Source organism: Ornithodoros turicata, chromosome 6, assembly GCF_037126465.1.
Source record: "Ornithodoros turicata isolate Travis chromosome 6, ASM3712646v1, whole genome shotgun sequence".
NCBI lineage: Eukaryota > Metazoa > Arthropoda > Arachnida > Ixodida > Argasidae > Ornithodoros > Ornithodoros turicata.
In genome coordinates this window covers 40531159-40552739 of record NC_088206.1, presented here as the reverse complement: position 1 = coordinate 40552739, position 21581 = coordinate 40531159, and the positions used below count along the sequence as shown (strand labels likewise).

General features: G+C 42.7%; 1 protein-coding gene across 4 annotated transcripts in view; it reads left to right on the top strand.

Annotated features, from left to right (window-relative positions):
* The window catches only part of LOC135396570 (aftiphilin-like), a 72376-nt gene that overhangs the window by 21212 nt on the left and 29583 nt on the right, over positions 1-21581 (top strand). For all 4 annotated transcript variants that reach the window (XM_064627607.1, XM_064627609.1, XM_064627606.1 and 1 more), the window contains exon 4: positions 6815-6929. In XM_064627607.1, coding sequence (XP_064483677.1) covers positions 6815-6929 — 115 coding nt within the window. The remainder of the gene's footprint in view (positions 1-6814; positions 6930-21581) is intronic.

Below are 21581 nucleotides of genomic sequence, written 5' to 3'. Positions count from 1 at the left end.
TGAGAAAGTAGTGCAGGTATAAAGGCTTGCTGTGCACTTTGTCCTCTCACTTTATTCCACAACTAGCTCAGACACGGAGAATTACTTAAATTCTCTTCACTCCCATAGGAAAATTAATCGACTTAAATTATATTTCCAGTGGTATAATAAGTTATTAAACATTTACGAAGATGGATATATTCCTCGTCTTACCTCTGTCTTTAAGACAAACACAACTTCAAATGGTCTGGCACTTGGCAGCACGAGTGTTTTTTTTTTTAAATATTCATTTTTTCCGGAAACTCTTGAAAAGTTGAATTAATGTCCCCTGGTGTTGTTGAATGTAGCACTGTCACCGAATTTGTGAATGCTCTGTCACCATGCTATGGGCTGTAAGTACTCACTCTGTGTTTGTGCTCTTACTTAAAACTTATGGATAATCCAAACTGATGCTAGGGTCCCGTCAAAGTCATGGGGAAAATGCTCGTTAATTGGAACATAGGAACGCGCGCAATGGTTGATTCGAACGAGTTTGCTCGGATGAAAATTTGGTCCCCTTCGACTTTGAATTGATGGGATTGCACTGTATAATTAAAAAGTTTGCTATTGATTGAAGAACACTCAGCACATCTTATAATAGCAAATGATCTTTGATTTAAAGGCCAACTTGTGGGGACAGAAATATTGCAATGTAAAATAGAACAGTCACTTAGTCTATGAAGGTAGGCTAGGTTTCGCATAAAGTCAGGTATGTTTGTCAATACAAAATCTAGCACATAAGCACTAGTGTTTCAGACACCTGTAGGATCAGTTACTAGCTGTGTCACATTACATGTGTCATCAAATTGCAGTACAGATCCAGAAAAGCATAACCATTAATTCTGTATTCCTGAGCAATGTCTAGTATGCCCTAGGTCCTAGTATGTCCTAGTGTAGTTAAGGTCACCCAACACAAAAATTGGGGTACGTAAGACCAGCAACAAGATTAAGGTGCCATGCTGGTTAGCAATGAAATTGTTTCCAGTGGAAGAAAATGTAAGAGAGAATGGGTCAGAGTGAATGTGTGTCCGTGTCTTCATGAATGAGGCATTGGTATCGTGACGAGAACGCGATGTCGGCGTAGTGTGTCTCGTAGCATAGAGGCAGGCGGAGAGGTGTGCATACAAATCCCGGCACTGACATTCACTAACTTTTCGTCAACTGCTGTCTTTCAGTTCAAGGCAACAAAACATGTATTGCATAGTGAAACACTACCAGACATGTTTAAGGGATAGTGACACATCATCCCAGGTTATCCCAGACAAATCTATGCAACGGTCCTTTGCACCGATGTGAACTGCATTCCAATTCTTACAGCAGAGATGGTAATAAAAGTGTAGAAAATTTGCACAGGAGATACCGAAACTGAGCCAGCTCTGACATCACAGCACGTGTCGCTGCCAGAGAGAGGCAGCGCGAGAGAGGTCACGTGCTTACGGCTACCAGTGGGATTGGCCGCAGCTCTGAGGTCTCTGACGTCTGCACTTTACTTGGGCGCGTGTTCAAGGGTTCGTATCTTCCAAGTGCGACACGTAGACAGACCTACCAAGTCTCCCGGTTTACCCTCGTTCCAGAAATACCTCCCGGGTAGGGGTTGGTCACGTGACAGAGTTGTAACATGTGACCATGAGAGTAGGGGTACCCTCGGGTAGGTTGTGGAACAGGTGTGGGTACGATTCTCAACATGGGGGTAGCAGGGGACATTTGGGCCCCGGGACATTTGGGCCCCAGGACATCAGAACTGCTGTACGCTGCTTCACTTTAGTGTGACGGTGTTGACTTCAGTATAGGGTCATCTGCGTGTGTTTGTAAAGCACATGCCATGAATTAGGTGTATTTACTGCGCATTCTGAGAAACGGTAGCGCTATTCTGGTAGCACTTAAACACATAGAAGCAGCTTTCTACGGTCACATGCAACAAGCTGATGTGTGGTGTATGTATGGTTCCGTTCATGTTGCTCTGAAGAAAATACCAGGTCGCCTAATCCACACTGGAATTTCTGGGCGTCCTCCATTATGCAGCCAAGACGAGCTGCAGCAAAAGCAGACAATCGTAGGTTTCTATGCAGATGACAACTCTGACATCACTACTCTTAGCTACCCCAAGCTGATAGGGAGTAGTGCGAGATGATCCAGAGTCGTTACCCTCGGGTAGGCGACCCGTTATAGGAATGCGGGTCGTGACATAACCGAGTTGATTCTGGAACGCGTAGAGTAGCTACCTTCAACTCTCGGGTCGACCCAGGTGAGTTCTGGACCCGCAGCCCTGGAGACTCCTGGAAAATCCAGTGTCCCCCTGTATTTTTCAAAACACCTGCTTTTGGTCTGGCCATACAACGTAAGCTTCAATCCAATCTCTGCACGACTGCCATTGCTTTCTGGATAGTTTCATTTGCTTCCTGGTGAAGAGTTCAGGCAGTGCTGTTTATGGTAAGTGCTACGCATGGGCTGGGACTAAGACTACTGCAATTATCAGTGAAAGGCCAAGCTACGCACTAGCGCGTGGTAAGTGCGCTGAAATGAGAAGTCGTTTGCTATCGCTTGAACCACAGTAAAGATAGCCAGGCACAGCTGTACCGAACCGTTGTGACATATTATGTGGAGGAGTCGAGGCCTTTTGGAGAGCCAACTGCTTCTGCCATTGCTTCTGAAATTCAGCTGCATTGCCGATTGCTGCGTAATGCTTAGTATTCTACTCATACCACACAGTAGTGCTGAGCGTGAGTGGCAGTCCACCATTGTGAAAAAGCACCACTGTTTTGTGCCTTCATGCCTGACAAGACTCTGATTTGGGATGCATGTTCTTTTGACAAAGTGTTAGAGGAGTGAACCTTGTCATTGCATTACTTACTCAGATCACTGCTAAGTGATCAAAGTCAGATCAGGGCTAAGTTGGCTACTACAAAACTTTTCCAGTAACAACAAACTGACAAACTGCTGGGGCCAAGCCTGCTGTTGCTGTTTGTGTAAATAAAAGAATGTTAACATTGTCCTTCATTTCCATAAAATCTCATGTCGTATGCCTCACACAAACGTCCCCACCCCCCCTCCCCAGTTTTGAAACCACCCTAACTTGGTTTACCACAATTTGGAATGTCTGTGTAGAAGAATAATTATTTTTTCCCCTGTACTCTGGAATGCAGTACAATGCATGCATCATGTGCTGAACTGCATCTATCAAAGTATCACAACCCATTTTGAAGAAGCACACAATGTACTTTTGTCACTACCTGTTTTGAAACCAAGCTGTTAACCTGAATACTAAAATGCACTATGCAAAGTGATTCATTCAACAGATGCATAAATGCAAAAATACTCCAAAAGCCGTAACTAGACAACAAAGTTGAGAACTCCGACTTAATACTTGTTATTTTGTTATGTTAAGTCTGAGTTCTCAACTTTTTTGTCTAGATGCATAAATATTGCAGAATTTGATTTTAAAAATCTTGACCGTGTGCAACTGTGGAAATTCCTGCAACTAGCCGCCCAAGTTGCTTTGATGTCATTCCAGTACCGCCCGCTAATTGGTGTAGTGAAATGTCACCTGCTACACAGGGAGAAAAAAAAAGGAGTACGGAAAGCACCAGCCCCAATTGGAGCATGGTCACTCTTGAGAGAGTCGAGCTGGAACGTGTGCGTTGATTTTCAGGTGCATTTTTCTTTTCTTTTTTTCTTAGAGAAATATTGGATATAGAGCATTTTATGTGTTAGTCCTCAAGTCACATCGTCTTATATATTTTACTTTGTAATGCGTCAGAAACAAAACTTTTGAGATGATTTTCTGGGCTCCTTTAACGGGATAGCTTGCCGTCCAATTCGTTGATTTCTGTTGCAGACAGTAGTGTATTTTGAACTTTGTCAGGTCTGTGCATTAGTTTTCGGCAGCTTTAGGGGCATGGTTTATTGTAGGTATCTGAAAGCAATGGAGATCCACATAAGTAAGTTTTCCCACAGAGAATGAGATACACGCAACGTCAGTCTGACAACAATGTGATGACAAAAGGGCATTCCAGCCCACGCAAAATCCGGTGAATTGAGTGTGCTATGAGGTGTGCCGCAGGGTTCGGTATTACGACCCTTACTCTTCTTTATCTATGTCAATGGCGTTACAGAAGTTATAGATTCCAAGGTACAGGTAAGATCTTTTACAGATTGTGTAATTTACTTTGTAAGGGTAGCTGACTTGTGCGACATGTGGGAAATGAGGATTAGCTATAATGAGACAATGTTCATGACTATAAGTAACAAAAAGCAGGTTACAGAGTTCACTTATCACATTTATAATAGGATGCTTCATCAAGGATGTAAAATTTAAGTTGAATAACCACATTGAGAACATCTCTAGTTAGGAAGCTCTACTCACTCAGGAAGAGCCTAAGACATGCCTCGCCAGTTATTAAGTTAATGGCCTATAGAACGTACCTACGTACATCCCACACTAGAGTACTACGCAGTTGTATGGGATCCATCCGCGGAGAAGACACATTGACATGCTCTAAAGTCTTCAAAGATTCTCCTCTAGATTCATTTATGTGTTCAAAATACAGATATTCAGACTTCATTTTGGCATTGTTGCGACGGGCACACCTAGAGTCATTGCAGGTCAGAAGAAAAATATCCAGATTGAAAATTTGTTTACCTAATTTGTAATAACCGCCTCGGTATAGATTCCAAACATACCTTTTCCCACCTGCCCAACCAGTCGGCAAGACTCAACCACAACACAATATTATTGTGTATCATGTGATACGATTAAATATTCTTTCTTTTGCTGAACTATAGAAGAGTGGAACAGGTTGCCGTCTAATATCATATTCATCGATTCTGTAATAGGACTTGCTAATGCCGTTCATACCTTGCTCACATAGGCCTCTAAGTATTTTGCATATACCTATTGTAATATATTTAGTATATTTAGAACGATTACTAGTTGTGTATTGTTTTGCTTCTAGTTATTCAGGGTGTCTACCAACCTGGAAAACGGGGAATTGTCAGGGAATTTTATGTGACTGGAAAAGTCAGGGGATTATCAGGGAATCTGGTCAAAAAGCAGCTGAAGTCAGGGAAAATCAGACAACTGCGACGAATCGCATGTGCCGACCGGTGGTTGAGCAGCAATGCCGCAGCAACGTTGCTGCGAGTAGCAGTTCATCAGTATGACAAGCTCTGAGGCAGATAGCCTCACTAATACTTAATAAATGGTATGTTTTATGAGTGATCTGTATCAAAACGTTGCAGCAGACACCAAGTTTCCTTTTGTTTTGGTCAGGGAAGTTTCTTGAAATAGTCAATGAAAACCTGGAAAAGTCAGGGAATTTGAAGGCTACAGTTTAGTAGACACCATGTTATTGTAATGACACCAACTTGGGCCCAAGAGGGCTTGCAGTATTGCTAAATACTGTAAAAGTGGTTAATTTTGCAGTTTTAATAACTTGCAAATTCGTGTGGGAGCGTGTTTCGGGAATATTTCGCGAGACCTTAATTTCGCGAAATCGTGTGCAAAGGGACGGAAGCGGAAATCGTGGTATCGGGGAGATCGGGGGTTCATGACACACACAACAGTAAACGAGAATTAGCCGGCCTCTACATGCTGGCTGGCTTATATAGAGGCTTGCCATGAACTCCAATCCTGTAACAATGACATACGTGCTGGTTTTGTGAAGGCAGGTATCTGCAATGCCAAGTGATACACTGTGCGAGCACACTGCTGATGTTGAAGTGGCGTTTCAATTATAGAAATGTTTGACAAGAACAAAGTGTGACAATAAAGGTCGTCAAGCAAGTTGATCTGTCTTTATAGAGCTCATATCATCACGAACTCCAGTGGACATGCTTTTTCATCCTCGCTACCTATATTTCGCGAAACCTTAATTTCTCGAAATAAGTTGGATCACGAAATTTGCGAAAATTCCATCCTCGCGAGAATTTCTACTTTTGCAGTAAACAAATAAAATAGATATGCAAGTTGCACATAGTCGGTTAAGTAAATATGCAAAAATTTATTTAGAAGAAATGTAGCAGTAATTAAATTTGCTACTATAATGTGGGCTAGACTGTTCATAACTTTTTTCCCTCAGATAACTTATGAGAATGTTTATGGTACTTTTGGAAGTAGTGTATCTGTACGAGACATTGGGTGCATTGCAAATGGAATGTTGGGATACTGCAAAGTCCACTCTTACATTGCTAGACTTCTCCCAATTGGAGGCATCATGCTTAGGTAGCAGTTGATAATGTGATAGGTTGGCAGACTGTTCAACCACTTTCACCTTTTATCCACCGTGCAAGATGTGTTTCACATTTATTAGAGCATAGGTGCGGGACCCATCTCTTATCCCGATCTCCTATTCTGCAGCAAAAATTCAGGTTGTAAACTTTCCTGTTCATAGCAGTAAGGTTCCACTTTTGCGATACAAAAGTCACTTCACCGAGTACGAAACAAGTCCTCATCGTCGTCCATGCATACCTGAGGCACCTCTGAAGTTATTCAGGTAGATATAAGCCAAACCGCTGGTAAATAATGTTGGCAAAATTGTTGTCACAAATCCCCAAACGACTGCAAGCATGAAACATAGCTGTCTTCACCTGTCCCTCACCTGCCAGTGCTCATGGCCAGGGCACATACAAAAGAAAGAAAAGAAACTCTGAGGAACTGCTCTTGGTAAACACAATAGTTTCTTTGCTTCTCGTTCTGAAAGCACGGAATGATGGCACCTGTGTGTGTATGGCAAATGATATCGCCACAATCCTTTTGCCTTTTTAGGAAAACACTAATTTAAAAAAAAAAAACTTTTAGGTTGTGGGAGGACCTGCAGGACTTGGATCATGCCCCATCACTTCGACATCAATGGGGGACATCATTGTCCTGCCAATATCTACTCAGGAGCCTCAACATAGATTCCAGGAATATTGTAAGTGCAAAAGTGTTTACTTCATTCAGGATCAGGTTTAATGCTGATCCTAATTATCTCAAGTGTTGTGAATTTGCGGATTTGATTGAAATATGGGTTTAGACACATGTGGGAGGCATGTAGATTTCGTTTGGATTTGATTGGAAGTGTTTAATATTTAATAGGTAGGATTTTGATTGAATCATGTTTTGGAAGAGATTCAGATTTGGATTGAATCACTTTCCTTCAGAGGGATTTGGAGCTTGGTTGAATGCTTTTTCTGCTATTTGGATTTTACTTGAATCACTTTTTACATATGGACTTCAATTGCTCACCTTTAATCCATATTATAAACCACATTGTCCCATTGAAAGTCCAAGGTTCACCCCTGGTTTACTCAACGTCAATCACCAGACATGGGATGTACAGCTGTGTGTCACTAGCACAGCTGTTAAGTAATGTAGTTGGCAGTGGGTAACTTGATCTAATTTATTACTGCGCTCAAAATAATTTTAAAAAAGTGATTAACTATTTTAGTTACATTTCGCTTGTAACTTTTACTCTACAGATAGTCACTTCTCCCAGTAGTTTAAACGAGTTCTTTTTGAATTGCTCTCTGCATTGTCTCTCATCCATCTACGTTGGAGCTACTTGTCTTCTTGAACAACCACAGAACCAGCTACAGTAGACCTGACATATTTGTATATTTTACATTACCCTCAAAGCTGTAAGGCATTACAGAAGGGACTCAGCATTAACACAGAAGGTTAATATAGACTAGAAATTGAACAATACAGATTGAATAATATAGGTTGAACAGTAATACTGTAAGACACAAACGAGATAGTACAAGGATAGATTAGAAAGCAGTTGGTCAGTGATAGCATTTTCGAAATGTGAAACGATGAAACGTTGGATTTCTGAAATGATGGTGGCTTGGAAGTGATTCCAATCCCTGATGGTGGGAGGAGGAATGAATGAAGATAGGCGATTCTCTTGCATTTTGGACATTCGCTCTTGACGGGGTGATCGATGCACGAGGACGTGTAGAACGTGGATGACAATAGTGAACATTTGAGATGGTGGTCAGTCTAATAAATCCTATGAAGGCCACATGCATGTGAAATCTTATGGCGGACTGATAGATACAGGGAAACTTTCATGGCACTTTCACTAGAAAAATGAGAATACGATGTGACGCATAGTACTATACAATTTTGAAATCGCTCGAAAGCCTTAAAGGAGCTCAGAAAGCACTTCAATCACTACCATTTTTTCAAGCCATTCCATTAACCTGCCTTTTAAAATGCACCATGCAAAGTGATTCATTCAACAGATGTATAAATATCTCAGAGTTTGATTTTAGATTTTTAGGCATTCATAATCTCAGAATATCTCAGAGTTTGATTGTGCGCAACGGTTGCAATGCCCGGAACGAGCTGACCAGCCACTCGCATCCGTTTGACGGCACTGCAGTACAACCAGCTGGTTGGTTTGGAGAAACAACGTCTGCTATTTTTCTCTTGCAACGACATCGTAAGCCGTAGCGCTGGAAGAAGTGTTTCTTTCTGCTTTTCCTTTGATTTACCAGTAGAGTTCAATTTTTTCGGAGTTTGTTTCTGGGCGTTAGCGGAGGATGTTTTTCGGAGTTTATGATTTACAGCTCAGTTGATATCCGAAATTCTGAGAAAACTTGACTATGCACGCACAGTTCTCACACTTATTGCTAAAGAGACACACGCTTAACAATACATTTCATGCGACGCACACTGTTAGAGTTCGGTACCATCGAGCGTATTGTAGTAGATCGTAGCATATTTTTTCCAGATTCATCGTGATCTCAGGACGATGTAAACTCCTCGAAATCGGGGTGCTCCTTGACATAGTCGTGGGGCAGCTTTCGCTTGCGTCCCATCTTCTCGTCAGCACTACAACTAGTTGTCCTTTCAAAAAGACCACTCCGTGTGACCTCAGTTCAATGCTTCTTTTAGTGCTTAGGTCACATGTAGGACAAGGAAATCGGGAAACAGACTGGGGGGAAAAAAACCTGGGTGGTGAACACTCAAGTGGTCGAGATCACCGCCGAAGAAAACGCTAGATCACAAGAACCATTATGTCGCGGTGGGGCCGGTATTCTAGGTGAGAAGAAACCCAGGACGCAAAAGGCAGTGGTGGTGGTGATGAAAGGGCTCGCCGTTATCAGGGAAAACATCTGCTTGCCGAGTTCCAGCCTACTGGAACCTTCAACAAGCGGAGTTTTTCGGATTAATGAGAATTGCTTAAAATTTTAGCGGAGTACGGTTTTTTTATTTTTTCGGATAAATCCGAAAACCCGGTATCCTATTTATCAGATACAGTAAACAAACATTGGTCCACAGACACCGTTCAAGGTTGGGCCGTGAGATTGTGGCGGCCATCCTCATTGAAAAGTCTCCGAACAACGTTAACCAAAAATCGGGTCAACCTGCCCCCGCTCGAGCTTGCTTTTGTCATGCGCAACCTTCTGGAATAGGTGGATTGTGAAAATAAACTTCTCTTGCTAGTTGAACGCTCTTCTGTCCGCATCTGTGTTTTCTGTCTTATCGTGATGATTGTTACTGTTGTTCTGTTCATGGTGGCAATGAGTGTGTGGCAACACTCAGTGTTGCTCGAGTTCATGCTTAAAAATAATCGCCGCATTGCTATGATCACTAACTCACCCATCGTTTCAATTAGCTTTTTAGTCATTCAGTTAATGTCTCATTCAGCTGGAGGTTTGTTATTGCAGATACGTTGTCAGACACAATCCAGTGACATTCATCGTAATGCCGTCGCCGGCATGTCGTGGCAGCAGATGTCCTCACGCCGTGTGTCCACTGACCATTGCAAAGACCAACTGTTGACCATTCATTGACTGTTGCAAGGACCAATAGAGCCAAAACAATCTCATAAGTCATAACCCACTGCCATTTATGATCGCCTTACCAACCATCAGCCAAGGCAGGTTACAAACAAGCTACAAACTCAAACACGCCAGTTTGTTGTCATCTGAGCTGTTCCGGTGCCTTTTGTTTGGTTACCACATGGTGATTGACAACGCCGGTTAAGTTTGTGTCGTTGACATGTAAGGCATAACACCGTAGGGCGTAGAGCCCGTCATTCTGCATGTCTGCAGAGTCCCAATTTCCCACTCTCAAAGTGGCAACACGTCTCGATATTCTGCAGGTACTTTGCAGTCCTCCATTCACCATTTGACAGGAAAAAGCAATGAAAAAAAGAAAAGAAACCAGACAGCCTGTTCCCTTTGAAATGTAATGACATCGCCGATGTCGTTTTCTCCTCCTTCTCATTTGACCCTGTGGAGCGAGTCGAGCAGGGACGCACACGGTGATGTTAGTGTTCTATTTTTCAGTGAAAAATATTGCATATGGAGAAAATTTGTGTGTTAATCATCAAGTTAGATCACCTGCTTTCACAACGCGTTGGGAATGGAAAATTTTTTACATGGCTTTCTGTGCTTCTGTGTGGTCTGTTATGGGTCCCATATACCTGAGTTGTACTCTAATATAGGTCATCTAAGTTTGATATAAGCATTACTGGGTGACTGTTTGAAATTTTGTTTGATATCTTGTAGCTTAACACTGTTAATGTGGTTAGACTATGAGAGATGATTCTATAGATGCACGCCAAGACACTTATACTACTGAGTGTGCTCCGGCAAAGATTTGATAATGTGATACTGAGTGCACAATGAATGTGAACAGGACAGGCACATTTTTTGGTGTTGAGTGGTGTACCCCACGTATTGCACTGTACACTGCTGTTATTTAGGTCATTCTGTAAGGTTACAGAATAGGCGGGAGAGGCAATTTTGTGGTAGATAACGTAGGCATTGGGTAAACAGGAGTTTTAATTTGAAAGCGGCACATTTATATAGCTAAACGAGAAATAAGATCTACACGAAACGACAGGTTTTGGGGAACTGACTGGTATCTAAAGACTGAAGATTGACCAAACGCCGGGAAAACGCATGTTTATAAAAGCAATAAAAACTTACGGCATACACAACAGGCTAAAATATAACAAAGCATTGACGTTTCGAAGTCTGTGTGGACTCCCTCTTCGGAATGAAGCAGGAGGTGGCTGTGCAGTCCTATTTACTTATTAGGGGGGCGCAACAATCGGGAAGCAGTCCTGGATGTTTGTTCATAATGTTATCAGTCATTCTCGTGTTTGTCTTTCTTCCCGTTTCACGTTCGTCACCAGTTTCCGTCTTGTCCTTAGGATGACATAGTAGATTTCTTATCGTGACATGAGGTCTGAAGGTAGTCTGTACCCCAACTTGCGTTAGGGTCCGTCTTATCCTTTACACCCTTAATGTAAGGGAGTGTGACTAATGCTTGTTTCTGAGGCCCTAGAGTTTCTTGTTTCTTCCTCGTCATGCGGCAACACGGGTGGCCAATAAAGGTCCGGGGTACAATCTGGCTGTTAAACATTTTCTCGTAATGTCCATCTTCAGTTGTTTGGAATTAGGGCTTAAGGGAATGTTAAGTGAACGGGAAGCCAAGGAACGAACCACTGCTCGTTTGTGCTCCGAAGAATGTGCTGAATCATAGTGCAACACCAGCAGCTACAGGAAAATCTGCTGCAGTACCTCGGTGCACATGTTCGTTTCAGGCACCTTACAAAACGAGCTGGCATTAAACAACGAGAGCCTCCAAATCCGCAATATAACATTCACTCTTGATGCATGACTGGAGCAAACTACACAAACACAAAGAACACGAGACGAAAGAAACACAGCTCTCCACTAAGAACAAGGATTTATTCGTAGAAAAACAGGTACATTGTATTTCAAGGAGTGAGGACAGAACCCTCTATTCACGGACACTTGTTGCGAAACTTTGTCGTATGTCAAGATGTAACTCACGATGTAATTCAAGATGTAACTCATGTATGTCAAGGTACGACTGTACCAACAATCCCAAAAATCCACTCCAGTAATATTCGCTCGCCAACCCGGAATAAAGAAAAAGAATGAATTGTCAGTTTTCCGCGGCAATGAGTCAACAGCTGCTTGAAACGGGAGACACTTTATTTTCTGGGATAACGTGGGAACAAAAGATATTTTATAAACTTACTGATTCAAAGCACTGTTGTGCCTTAGCATTAGATGATATCTTGTGTTCTCCTTTGACAGCAAATGCCGTCTGTCGCCTACAATCATTTTATACCTTATACCTGCAGAAAGATCTTTCAGCATCTACAGAGTTTATAGGAATTGACAATTACTTGATTGCAATAGACACTAAATCCGGAGCAGGCACCCTGATTCCATTCCAAAACCTGATTACAGTATGTCGAAGCGTCACGTGTACCTTGTAGAAGTTTGGAATGTGAACAGCATGCGCTTTTGTCTGCCGCTCTTTTGCGTGAGCGTGCAGTACTGCTCCTGAGACGCTGTGCGTTGTAGTAACCGCCCACATCACGCCAATCGCATCCTTGGACCCAATCGGATTTCCGCGAAATTCCGTGCAAAATTTCAAGCAAAATAAGGGATTGTGCGAAATTCTGTGCTAAACGAAGGATTCCGCTATGAATTCTGTATTCCGCGAAATTTCGCGGAATCGCGGCGAACCCGGGGCCTCCTTAGTCAGTCCTAAGCATTTCCGTTGTGTTGTTTCAGGCGGTCGATTTTCTGGATTTGATAGAGGATTTGATAGACCAAGATTTAAAAAGGGATTTGATTTGACACAGAAAATATAAATGCAGATTAAAATTATTTGATTTGCGAACACAAATTTAAATCTGGATGTTCATTTGATGCTGATTTCTGGGGAATTGGGAATTTGATTTGAATCCGATTTGTGTCATCTAATCCACATCACTGAGCCCCCATTACACGAAGCACATTGTCAAAGTTCTGTAATAGCAGCAATTTTTTAAACGTTTCTGTGACACACTGCCACCCATTGTTGAATACTATAGTATAACAAGTGGGTTGAAGCAGGGCGGTTGTAGTATACTATAGTGTAGTTGCTTGTAGCCCAAAGCATGTGAAATGCTTACACAGAGATTTTATGATAGCGTCTTATGCGGTGCTTTGTAGAATGAAAACTTTGGGCCACTTGTACCCGTGCCACACGGGCAGAAAAAATTACGTTAGCGTGTAATGTCAGTTTGGTCCGGAATGCTGTTTCTTACGATAGTCGTGCTACACATCAGATTGGAATGACATCGAAGAAACTCAGAAACCACTTCAATTTTTCCAAGCGAATCTATTTATTTATTTATGAGACCCTCAGGGCATTAACCTGCCTATTAAAATGTACCATGCAAAGTGAATAATTCAACAGATGTATAAATATCGCAGAATTTGTTTTTAAAAATCACAATCGTGCGCAACGGTGGCAATGCCCAGAACGAGCCGACCAGCCGCTCACGTCATTTTGAGGTCATTACGGTACATCCCACTGGTTCGTTTAGAGAAACGATGTCTGCTATTTTTCACTCGGAACGACGCCGTAAGCCGCAGCTATGGAAGACGTGTTTCATTTTGCATTTTCTTTGATTTATCAGATACAATATACGAACTTTGGTCCACAGACACCATTCAAGGCATGGTTCAAGGTTAGGCAGTGAGATTGTGGAGGCCATCCTCATTGAGAAGTCCCTGAACAACGTTAGCCAAAAATTGAACAACCTGTCCGCGATCAAGCTCGCTTTTGACTCGCGCGACCTTCAGGAGCAGGTGGATTGTGAAAATAAGCTTCAGTTGCCAGTTGAAGTCTGTTTCGTCTGTCGCATTCCTTATCGTGATGATTGTTACTGTTATTCTGTTGTGTGTGGCAAGGAGTATAAACACAGCGCAGCAGTAAGCGTTGCTTCAGTTCAGCCTTCAAAATGATCACCGCATCAGTACAATCACTAATTTGCCAATCGCTTTCATTAGCAACTTTGTTAGTCATTCAGCTGGAGGTGTGTTCTTGCCGATACATTGTCACAATCCAGTGAAATCTATCGCAATGCCATCATCGGCATGACGTCATCCATTGACTGTTGCAAAGACCAACAGAGCCAAGCAATGTCATAATACCACCACAATTTTTGGTTAGGGAGTGACTTTTTGGGGGTTAAACCCAACTCTGCCAGGTTATTCTCCCCTGAACTGACCTCCGACCAATTCGGGTTAAATCCAGTTTCTCCCCAAATTCTATTCACTGTGAAATCCTCAAGTGACATTTTCACTGAAGACAAACAAAGGTAGCCACATGTGACACATGTAAGAATGGGTCACTTACGTTCTCACACATATGTGTCAGCACTGTCTATGCAGATACTGTATGCAGATACTGTAAATATAATCTACATTACATGTCACTATTGTCAATATTACTTATTTATGCAGCTTTGGGTTAACAAATGGTATGAAGTGCACTTCATCTTTGTGTGTTGTGCAACATTGGAAGTGACAGAAAAGGCATTGCCATGTATAGTGCTGAATAGACAAGTGGAGAAACAAAAAAACACGATAACACCCGAAGGCACAATTTTCGCCTGATTTCTCCCGGAATTACCGATTTAAAAGTAGCACCTGATTTTTACCCCCCTAATCCGAGAAAGGCATTTAACCTGAAAAAGTCACTCCATATTTATCGTCAACTTACCAATCATCGAGCTAAACAACAAGAATTAGCCGATGCAGGATACAAACATGGATAACACAAACACACGAGTTGTTTGATTTTTTCCAAACTGCCCCGGCGCCTTTTGTTTGGCCGGTAAAGTTTGCGTCCGTCAACATGTAAGGCATGTAACCGTACGGTGTACAGCTCATCATTCTGCATCTCTGCAGAGTACCAATTTCCCACTCTGAAGTGGCAACACGTGTCGAAGGCACTTCGAAGTCCTCCATTATTCACCACTCGACAGGGAGAAAGCAACGAAATAGGAAACTGGTCAGCGCTGACCTTGATAGAAGCGTGGTCGCCCTTTTGAACTATAATGACATCACCCATGATATTTTCTTCTCCTCCTGCTCATTTGACCCTGTGGGAGTCGAGCGGGAACTTACAGGGTGATCTTCGAGATTGTGTGTGTGTTTTTGTTTCTATGAAAAATATCGCGTACAGAAAAAATTTGTGTGTTGATCATCAAGTTACCTGCTTTCACAACGCGTTTGGAACTGAAAATTTGTTAGATGGCTTTCTGTGCTCCTTTAAAGGCGATGATGTCGATGATGGGACTCCCACTAGCCACGTAAGAGATGCAGTACTTGAAGAGCGTAGACGCGTTCAAAGAGATTGAAAATACCTGTAATACCTCACAAAATGAGGAAATTTGCTTGGTTTCATAATCGATGGTTTGTACTATGCCGGAAACCTGCTGCCATCTTGTTCTCGACACAGCAGCAGCAGAAGGAGGAGGAGGTACCAGTGTCATGTACTTATTTGCTTTTCACGTTAGCAACTGTTAACAACGTCGGGTATTTTGCCCAAAATAATGCTTGTTTTCATGTAATTTGCAAAAGGATTGCACAGCACGCAGTACAGAGTGGCTTTATCTAAGTTTTAAATTGCTCTTGTGTGCAAAAAATGGGAGCAAGGGTACACATTTTGTGGGCGCATGAGTTGTGGAGATCTCATTACGCAGAAACTCATTCAGACGAATGTCATTAAATATGTAGCTGACGACGATGCTAGGCCACGCCCAAGCCAAGCTCGTCGGCACGCATCATCTTCACCCGCGTTCATTCTAGTCGCGCTCTTGCCCAGTAAACTGGCTATTTCTCCTGCTGCCTGTCTTCGACTCTTTTCTTCACGTCGCGACAAATATATCAGTATAGCACGACATGAATGATGCACACTCATTACACACTTAATGTCATTTTTCGTGCCCTTGTGGCAGAGGTATTAGAGTCCACATGCTAAAATGTATTGAGCGCAGTGAACATCTCGCAATTTCTGTTGTTTTGATGCCCTTGCTAATCACAACTCACAGCACATTGTTGCAAAAATATTCCTGGGTGCATACAGTATGATAACTCTCAGATACTGTAACGATATCTCTGTACTATTTCTTCTGTTATGAAGCCCTTCCTTAAAAAGCTTTGAGCACTACAATTCACATCCCTAAGCGTCCTTTGTGCAGAGACAGTTCCATGCGATACGCAAATAAGGGCTGAAGCAAGAAAATGTCTCTGCTTTAATATGAAAGTTCTTGAGGTAGTCGCAGAAAAACACAGGTCATGTCAGCCACACCCTTCTAGCAGCCTCAAGTCACTCGTAGCAACCTCAACTGGAAATTTTCATTTACATTTTCTTTCGAAATCATGTAGCCGATTGTGTACTTGTGGGCTGCCAGAACGCACGCCCTTTGATGCAAATTTACCCATTGGAGGAATGCCTGTAGTTGGTCTTAGAATATTTTGTACAGGTACATGATCAGTAACGAGTGAAAAGTGAGGTACATAAAAGTAACAGAGAAACCTCCAAATATGACAGCTAATGCTGCTTCCCAAGCTGAAAGTAGTTTCTCTCATGGTAGGATAGCGAATGGCTTCTCTGTACCATCCTTACATACATGCGATAACGCTGGAGCAATGTTATGAGTTGAAGTGCTACATGCTGAAACCATTGGCAATCAGGTAATAGTATGCATTGATACAGAAGATAGTCTTTGTTTTTGCTCCTTGAGTGATCCATCAGTCTTTTTTACAATTTCCATGGAACAGCCCTGTGCAGCAGCCTATTCAGAGGGTGTAAGATATGTGAACTTTCCACAGTAGTTTGCTAATCCCAGCAGTGAACATTGCTTAATAACTGAGCTTGGTGCAGCCCTTATTTCTGCTTCCTTATATGCCCAGTCCTTGCTCAGATCCTATGTCTGAAACTCATGCCTTGAGGAATTCACAATCCGTCTTCCTGAAGTTGTTGTTGTCTTGGAGATGCTCTAGCACTTCTTCCAAGTTAGATATATGCTCTTTTGATTTTCCACTCCCGCAAAGAACACCAATGTGATGCATTGTCTATTGTATACCTAGGAGACTCTAATCCATCACTTTTTGGAATAATCGTGTTGCTGATGCAAATGTTATAAAGGAAAATTTCAGCAGAGGGTAACTCCAAGTGTATGTTTGTTAGGAACAGTCCCACCTGATCGGAGCGAAGTCTCACTACAAACTTGTTCGTTATGTCAGATTTTTCGTTTAACTTCACAGCACCCAAAAACAATGAACACTACAAATTGCTAAATATGGTGCCTACAGTACTGGCCACCGAATAATATCGCAAGAAACATGTTTATCCAGCAACAACAACAACAACTTTATTTTGGCTTTGGAGAGTGGGGAGGGGTGCGGACGGGCCTCGTATGCCGGAATTTTGAATTGCTTGAAGTGCAGATTTGGACTCTGTTAGGACTGCCCATTCCCGTGGTGTAAAATCAGCGATGTGTTGTAGAAAGAAAAGGATGGCATAGAGTTCCGCAGCTGTGGAGGAGGTTGGATGTGAAAGGCGTCTTCCGTGCACTACGCCTTCGGATGGTATGACAAATGCTGAGGCGGACTTGTTGTTTCGGGATGCGCCATCTGTATATGCTGCCGTAAACGTAGAAAACTTCTCGTCTACCAGAGCATGAAAATGGGCTCGGAGGACTTGAGGGGGGACCTGATCTCTTCTTTCCAGAAGGTTTGGGAGGCGTACAAAAGTGGGCGGTACCGGTAGAGACCAGGGGGCTTCCGGCGGTATAGCGTCCTTAGTTATGAAGCCAGTGAGAGTTTGGCGTGTCCTCTGCGCTACTCGATAGAAGTCACTTTCAGGGCGGTATCGAATTTTCCAGCAAAAAACAGACGAGAACTCCTATTTTCTGTTAGTTTATTGCAACAACATGCTTCATATTAATTGCCCCAGCCGTGTTGATACATAGGAAGGCCCTATAAACCGGCAGCATGGCTGAGTGGGTAAGCGCACCTGCTCAGTGGTGGCAGCGAAGGTTGTGCTGATGACTGGGAGGTGGTGGACTCGAATCCTAGCATCAGCTGGTCTGTCTGATGTTTTCCCTGGATCTTCCTTTAGTCTTTCCAAACGAATATCAGCACAGTTGCCCCTGAAGCAGGTCCAGGATGCATACTAACTCCCTGTCCACCACTCCTTCCTGCTGTCATCTGTCCACGTCTGTATGCTACTCATAGCCGCAGTTGCTTTGCGGTGCTAACACAGAATCAAAATCAAATCAAAATTTAAAAAATGTGATGGTAAGCCTGCCCAGCAATAGTTCTCATTGTGACTTGACCAGCTAAGGAGTAGCTACCATATTACCATGCATTTCTTAGTTGCCGGAATAAAATGAGGATGACCAGCATGCCGGAAAAGCCCGTCCCAGTGCGCTGAGCTGTGTGTCCAGAGGTGCAGTTTGTAAATCTGGTCCAGCATTCCAAGAAATGCACAGTAATACAGTACATTTCTACTAGTACAATCTTCACTTAGGTCTTATTTTCACTTTGTTTCATATAGTATTCATCATCAGATCTGCCAGTTAGAGCAGGGAACACTTTAGACCTTACGTACAGGGTGTAGGGTGAGTGATGCAATGGCCAATGATTAAAAAAAGTGTGTGTGTATACCACAGGGGTGGCATCCAGTGTATTTCTCCATAGACGAAAAGCGTGCTTGGTGAATGCAATGCATTCTGGACAGGTCCTGGTTTCACATCACAGCAAACGTCAACACACACGTGACCTTAAAGATGGCCGCGCCCGTGATCGGCAGCATAATTGTTTGTAAACAAGGTGTTTACTGTTTCTGTGCACCGTTTCGGGTGTCGTTGGACCTCGGTAATTATATTCATCCGATAATCTCGCATTAAACATGCAGTTTTGTACATGAGGCCTCGTACTGTTGACCACTTCCAAGGTTGCGATGACGGCCCGGCATTATGACACACTGAGCCGATGTGATTTACTTAAACTGAGGAGAAATGGGCTACCATGTCACAGAAGAAGCACTGTATAGTTTACGCTGGCAAAATACGTCCATCTCTTGGCTTTATGCCGATCGGAATATGTCGACAAGCGTTAGGCGATATGTAAACAAAGTTGCATGACCTCAAAATGACGTTTCCTATGATGTGTGACCAGGACAAGATGGCAGTTTTGCGAGAAGCACCCGCTTGAGGGTAGTTACAACAATGGCGGGTTTGCGTCACCCCTGGTGTATACCCTATTTTCACGCAACATATTTCTCGCAACATATTGAGAGCCATTAAGGGGTTCAATGTTCAGGGTGTCTTTTCAGGTCTTACATGATTAAGCAACCTGACACCTTTTCTTTCTAAGACGTCCGGTTGCAACACTTCCCACAGATCTGGTTTTGTAGACTTTCAATAGAGTTGTCTGTTGTATTCTGCTAGTACGTATACAGCTTCTGCTATGTGGGTCAAACTGGGTGATGCTTAAAGACCAGGCTCTTTGAGCATAGAAGGAACGCTGATTCCCTTTCACGGCATTCACAGTTAGTGGCCCATTTGAAAGCATGTAACAAATATTCTCCTCATTTCCATGAGACTGTTCTCAAGAATATTTGTGATCCAGTGGCATGACTTCTGGCAGAGTTTAAAGCAATCATTATGACAGGGCGCCATATCAGTATTGCCTCTGTTCCCCCTTGCCATCTCTCAGGAAGTTGTTAGACATCTAGTTTTTGTCATTAAAGAGTTTTCTGTGTCAGAGATAGTGTTGTGTCGTTTGTCTCGGGTTTCTATACTTCGTAACCATGTATTGTCTCACTTGCATCATTTTGCCTACATCCCGCAAATTACTTGTTTACAGCAACATGGAGCAATAGAGACAGAGCCGTGTAACAAAATAAGTAGGGCAGAGTGTTACTAGAAAGTCACAGGGAGGAAGTGGGAAGATACAACATGAAGCCAAAAACCTTAGAATATATCTCCGGGTGAGGTTGGTAGATTCAGGAACCATGCTTACAGAACTGTATTGGCTGTAACATACATTGGCTGTGCTAGCTGTAGTATTAGTACATAGTTGGGAAGTGTGTAACTCAGCAACACGTCCCCAGAGATGTGCATACCAGTCAGCATGCTGGCCTCTCTCAGCTTGCATACTTGTTTTCTTTACACAACTGTCATGTATGCGCATCATATGTAAGGGTTTTGAAAACTAATTTGGTAATTCTAGTCAGTTGTGTGATGTACTTTTCTCTTAGTTCTAACCTCATTTGTCATGAAACAACTTATTTATGTCTTCTTGTATATAAATGTATTCTTGAAACACTCTTTCTAAAATACAGGGTGTTCTCAGGTAAAGTATTGTATTAGAATTTTTTTGAAAACAGAATAGCTGTTCCCATTTCTTTAAGATCCTTTTTCATTCACATTTTGTTTCAGGGCAAATAAATAGGTATACCATGTACAGCTCAATCTTTTGTACAGACAATCATTTACCTATTTCATCTGCACCTACAACAAATGGCGCTCTCTCGTGCTTACTTTGCTGGTTCCAATGATCAACGTAAACTGCGTTTTTGAGAAGCGTGATTTGATTGTCATAAGACTTCACAGAGAATGAACTTAGCCCTATTAAGGGGTGTAAAATTGTGAAGTAACAATTGATAACAGGCAGGTTGGTACATACTATTACAAAGCGGCAATAGAAACAGAGATGACGACAACACAGCACAGACAACCCGCAACTTTCAACTAACTTTTACTCACACAGTGAAGAACACAAGTACATAAAAGATGCTCTGTAGGACAGGTAGGTATGGGTGACAGGATGCAGAGGGGCCATCGTAGGGAGGTTAGGGAGGTTGCAGCAGGGCCATTTCTGCGAACAAACACATGTGTGGCCATGTGGAGGTCCAGGCTGACAAAGATAAAACGGCACGTGGGAGTCAGTACAGGTGGGGGACAAAGGCCGCATAATATCTCATGAAGGGGGTCCACGTAGGATGTCATGTTGGGGATGACGACTTCGGATAAGGGCACGGGGAAGACGAAGAGGACAGCCGTAAACCAATTCTGCAGTGCTGCAGTAGCAGTCCTCTTTGATTGCAGTGCGAACGCCCAGCATGATGAGTGGAAGGCACTCGACCTGCTGTCGGTGGCTCGCAAGGCAGCCATGAGCTGATGGTGAAAATGGTCTACAAGGCTGTCTGAGACAGCCTTGTAGACAGTAACAGTAAGTGACAGACAGAGAACAGAAGACAGACAGCAGTAGTGCGAATGTGCTTAGTCCCGAAGTTTGCACAGTTTGTGAAAAAAAAAAACTTTCCCATTGGTTCCTTCCCTTCAACGTGGTTCCCACTGGTCCTTGAAGCCCTTGAATACCCTAGAATTCAATAGTGCCACTTTCAAGGTATGAAAAACCCTGTAATTTTCCCACACTTCTCGAAAACCCTTGATTTTGCATCTTTTCCTTATTCTTGTGGAGCAATTCCGCTTCTTCAGAGTCAGAACTACTATAGCTTCGAAACCACAGGCGTTAGCACTCATTGCAATAGGAATGAGCAGCAGAAACCAGAAGTGTATGAAATGGATGGGGCGCTGAGTTGTATTCATCAGCCGTCCTTTCTATCCTATGTTCATGAGTCATGTTTGTGAACGGATCACTATTGTGCACCCATCTATTTGTTTGTGTGATAGCTGTACCTTATAAATATTTTAGTGAAATGTTGAAGC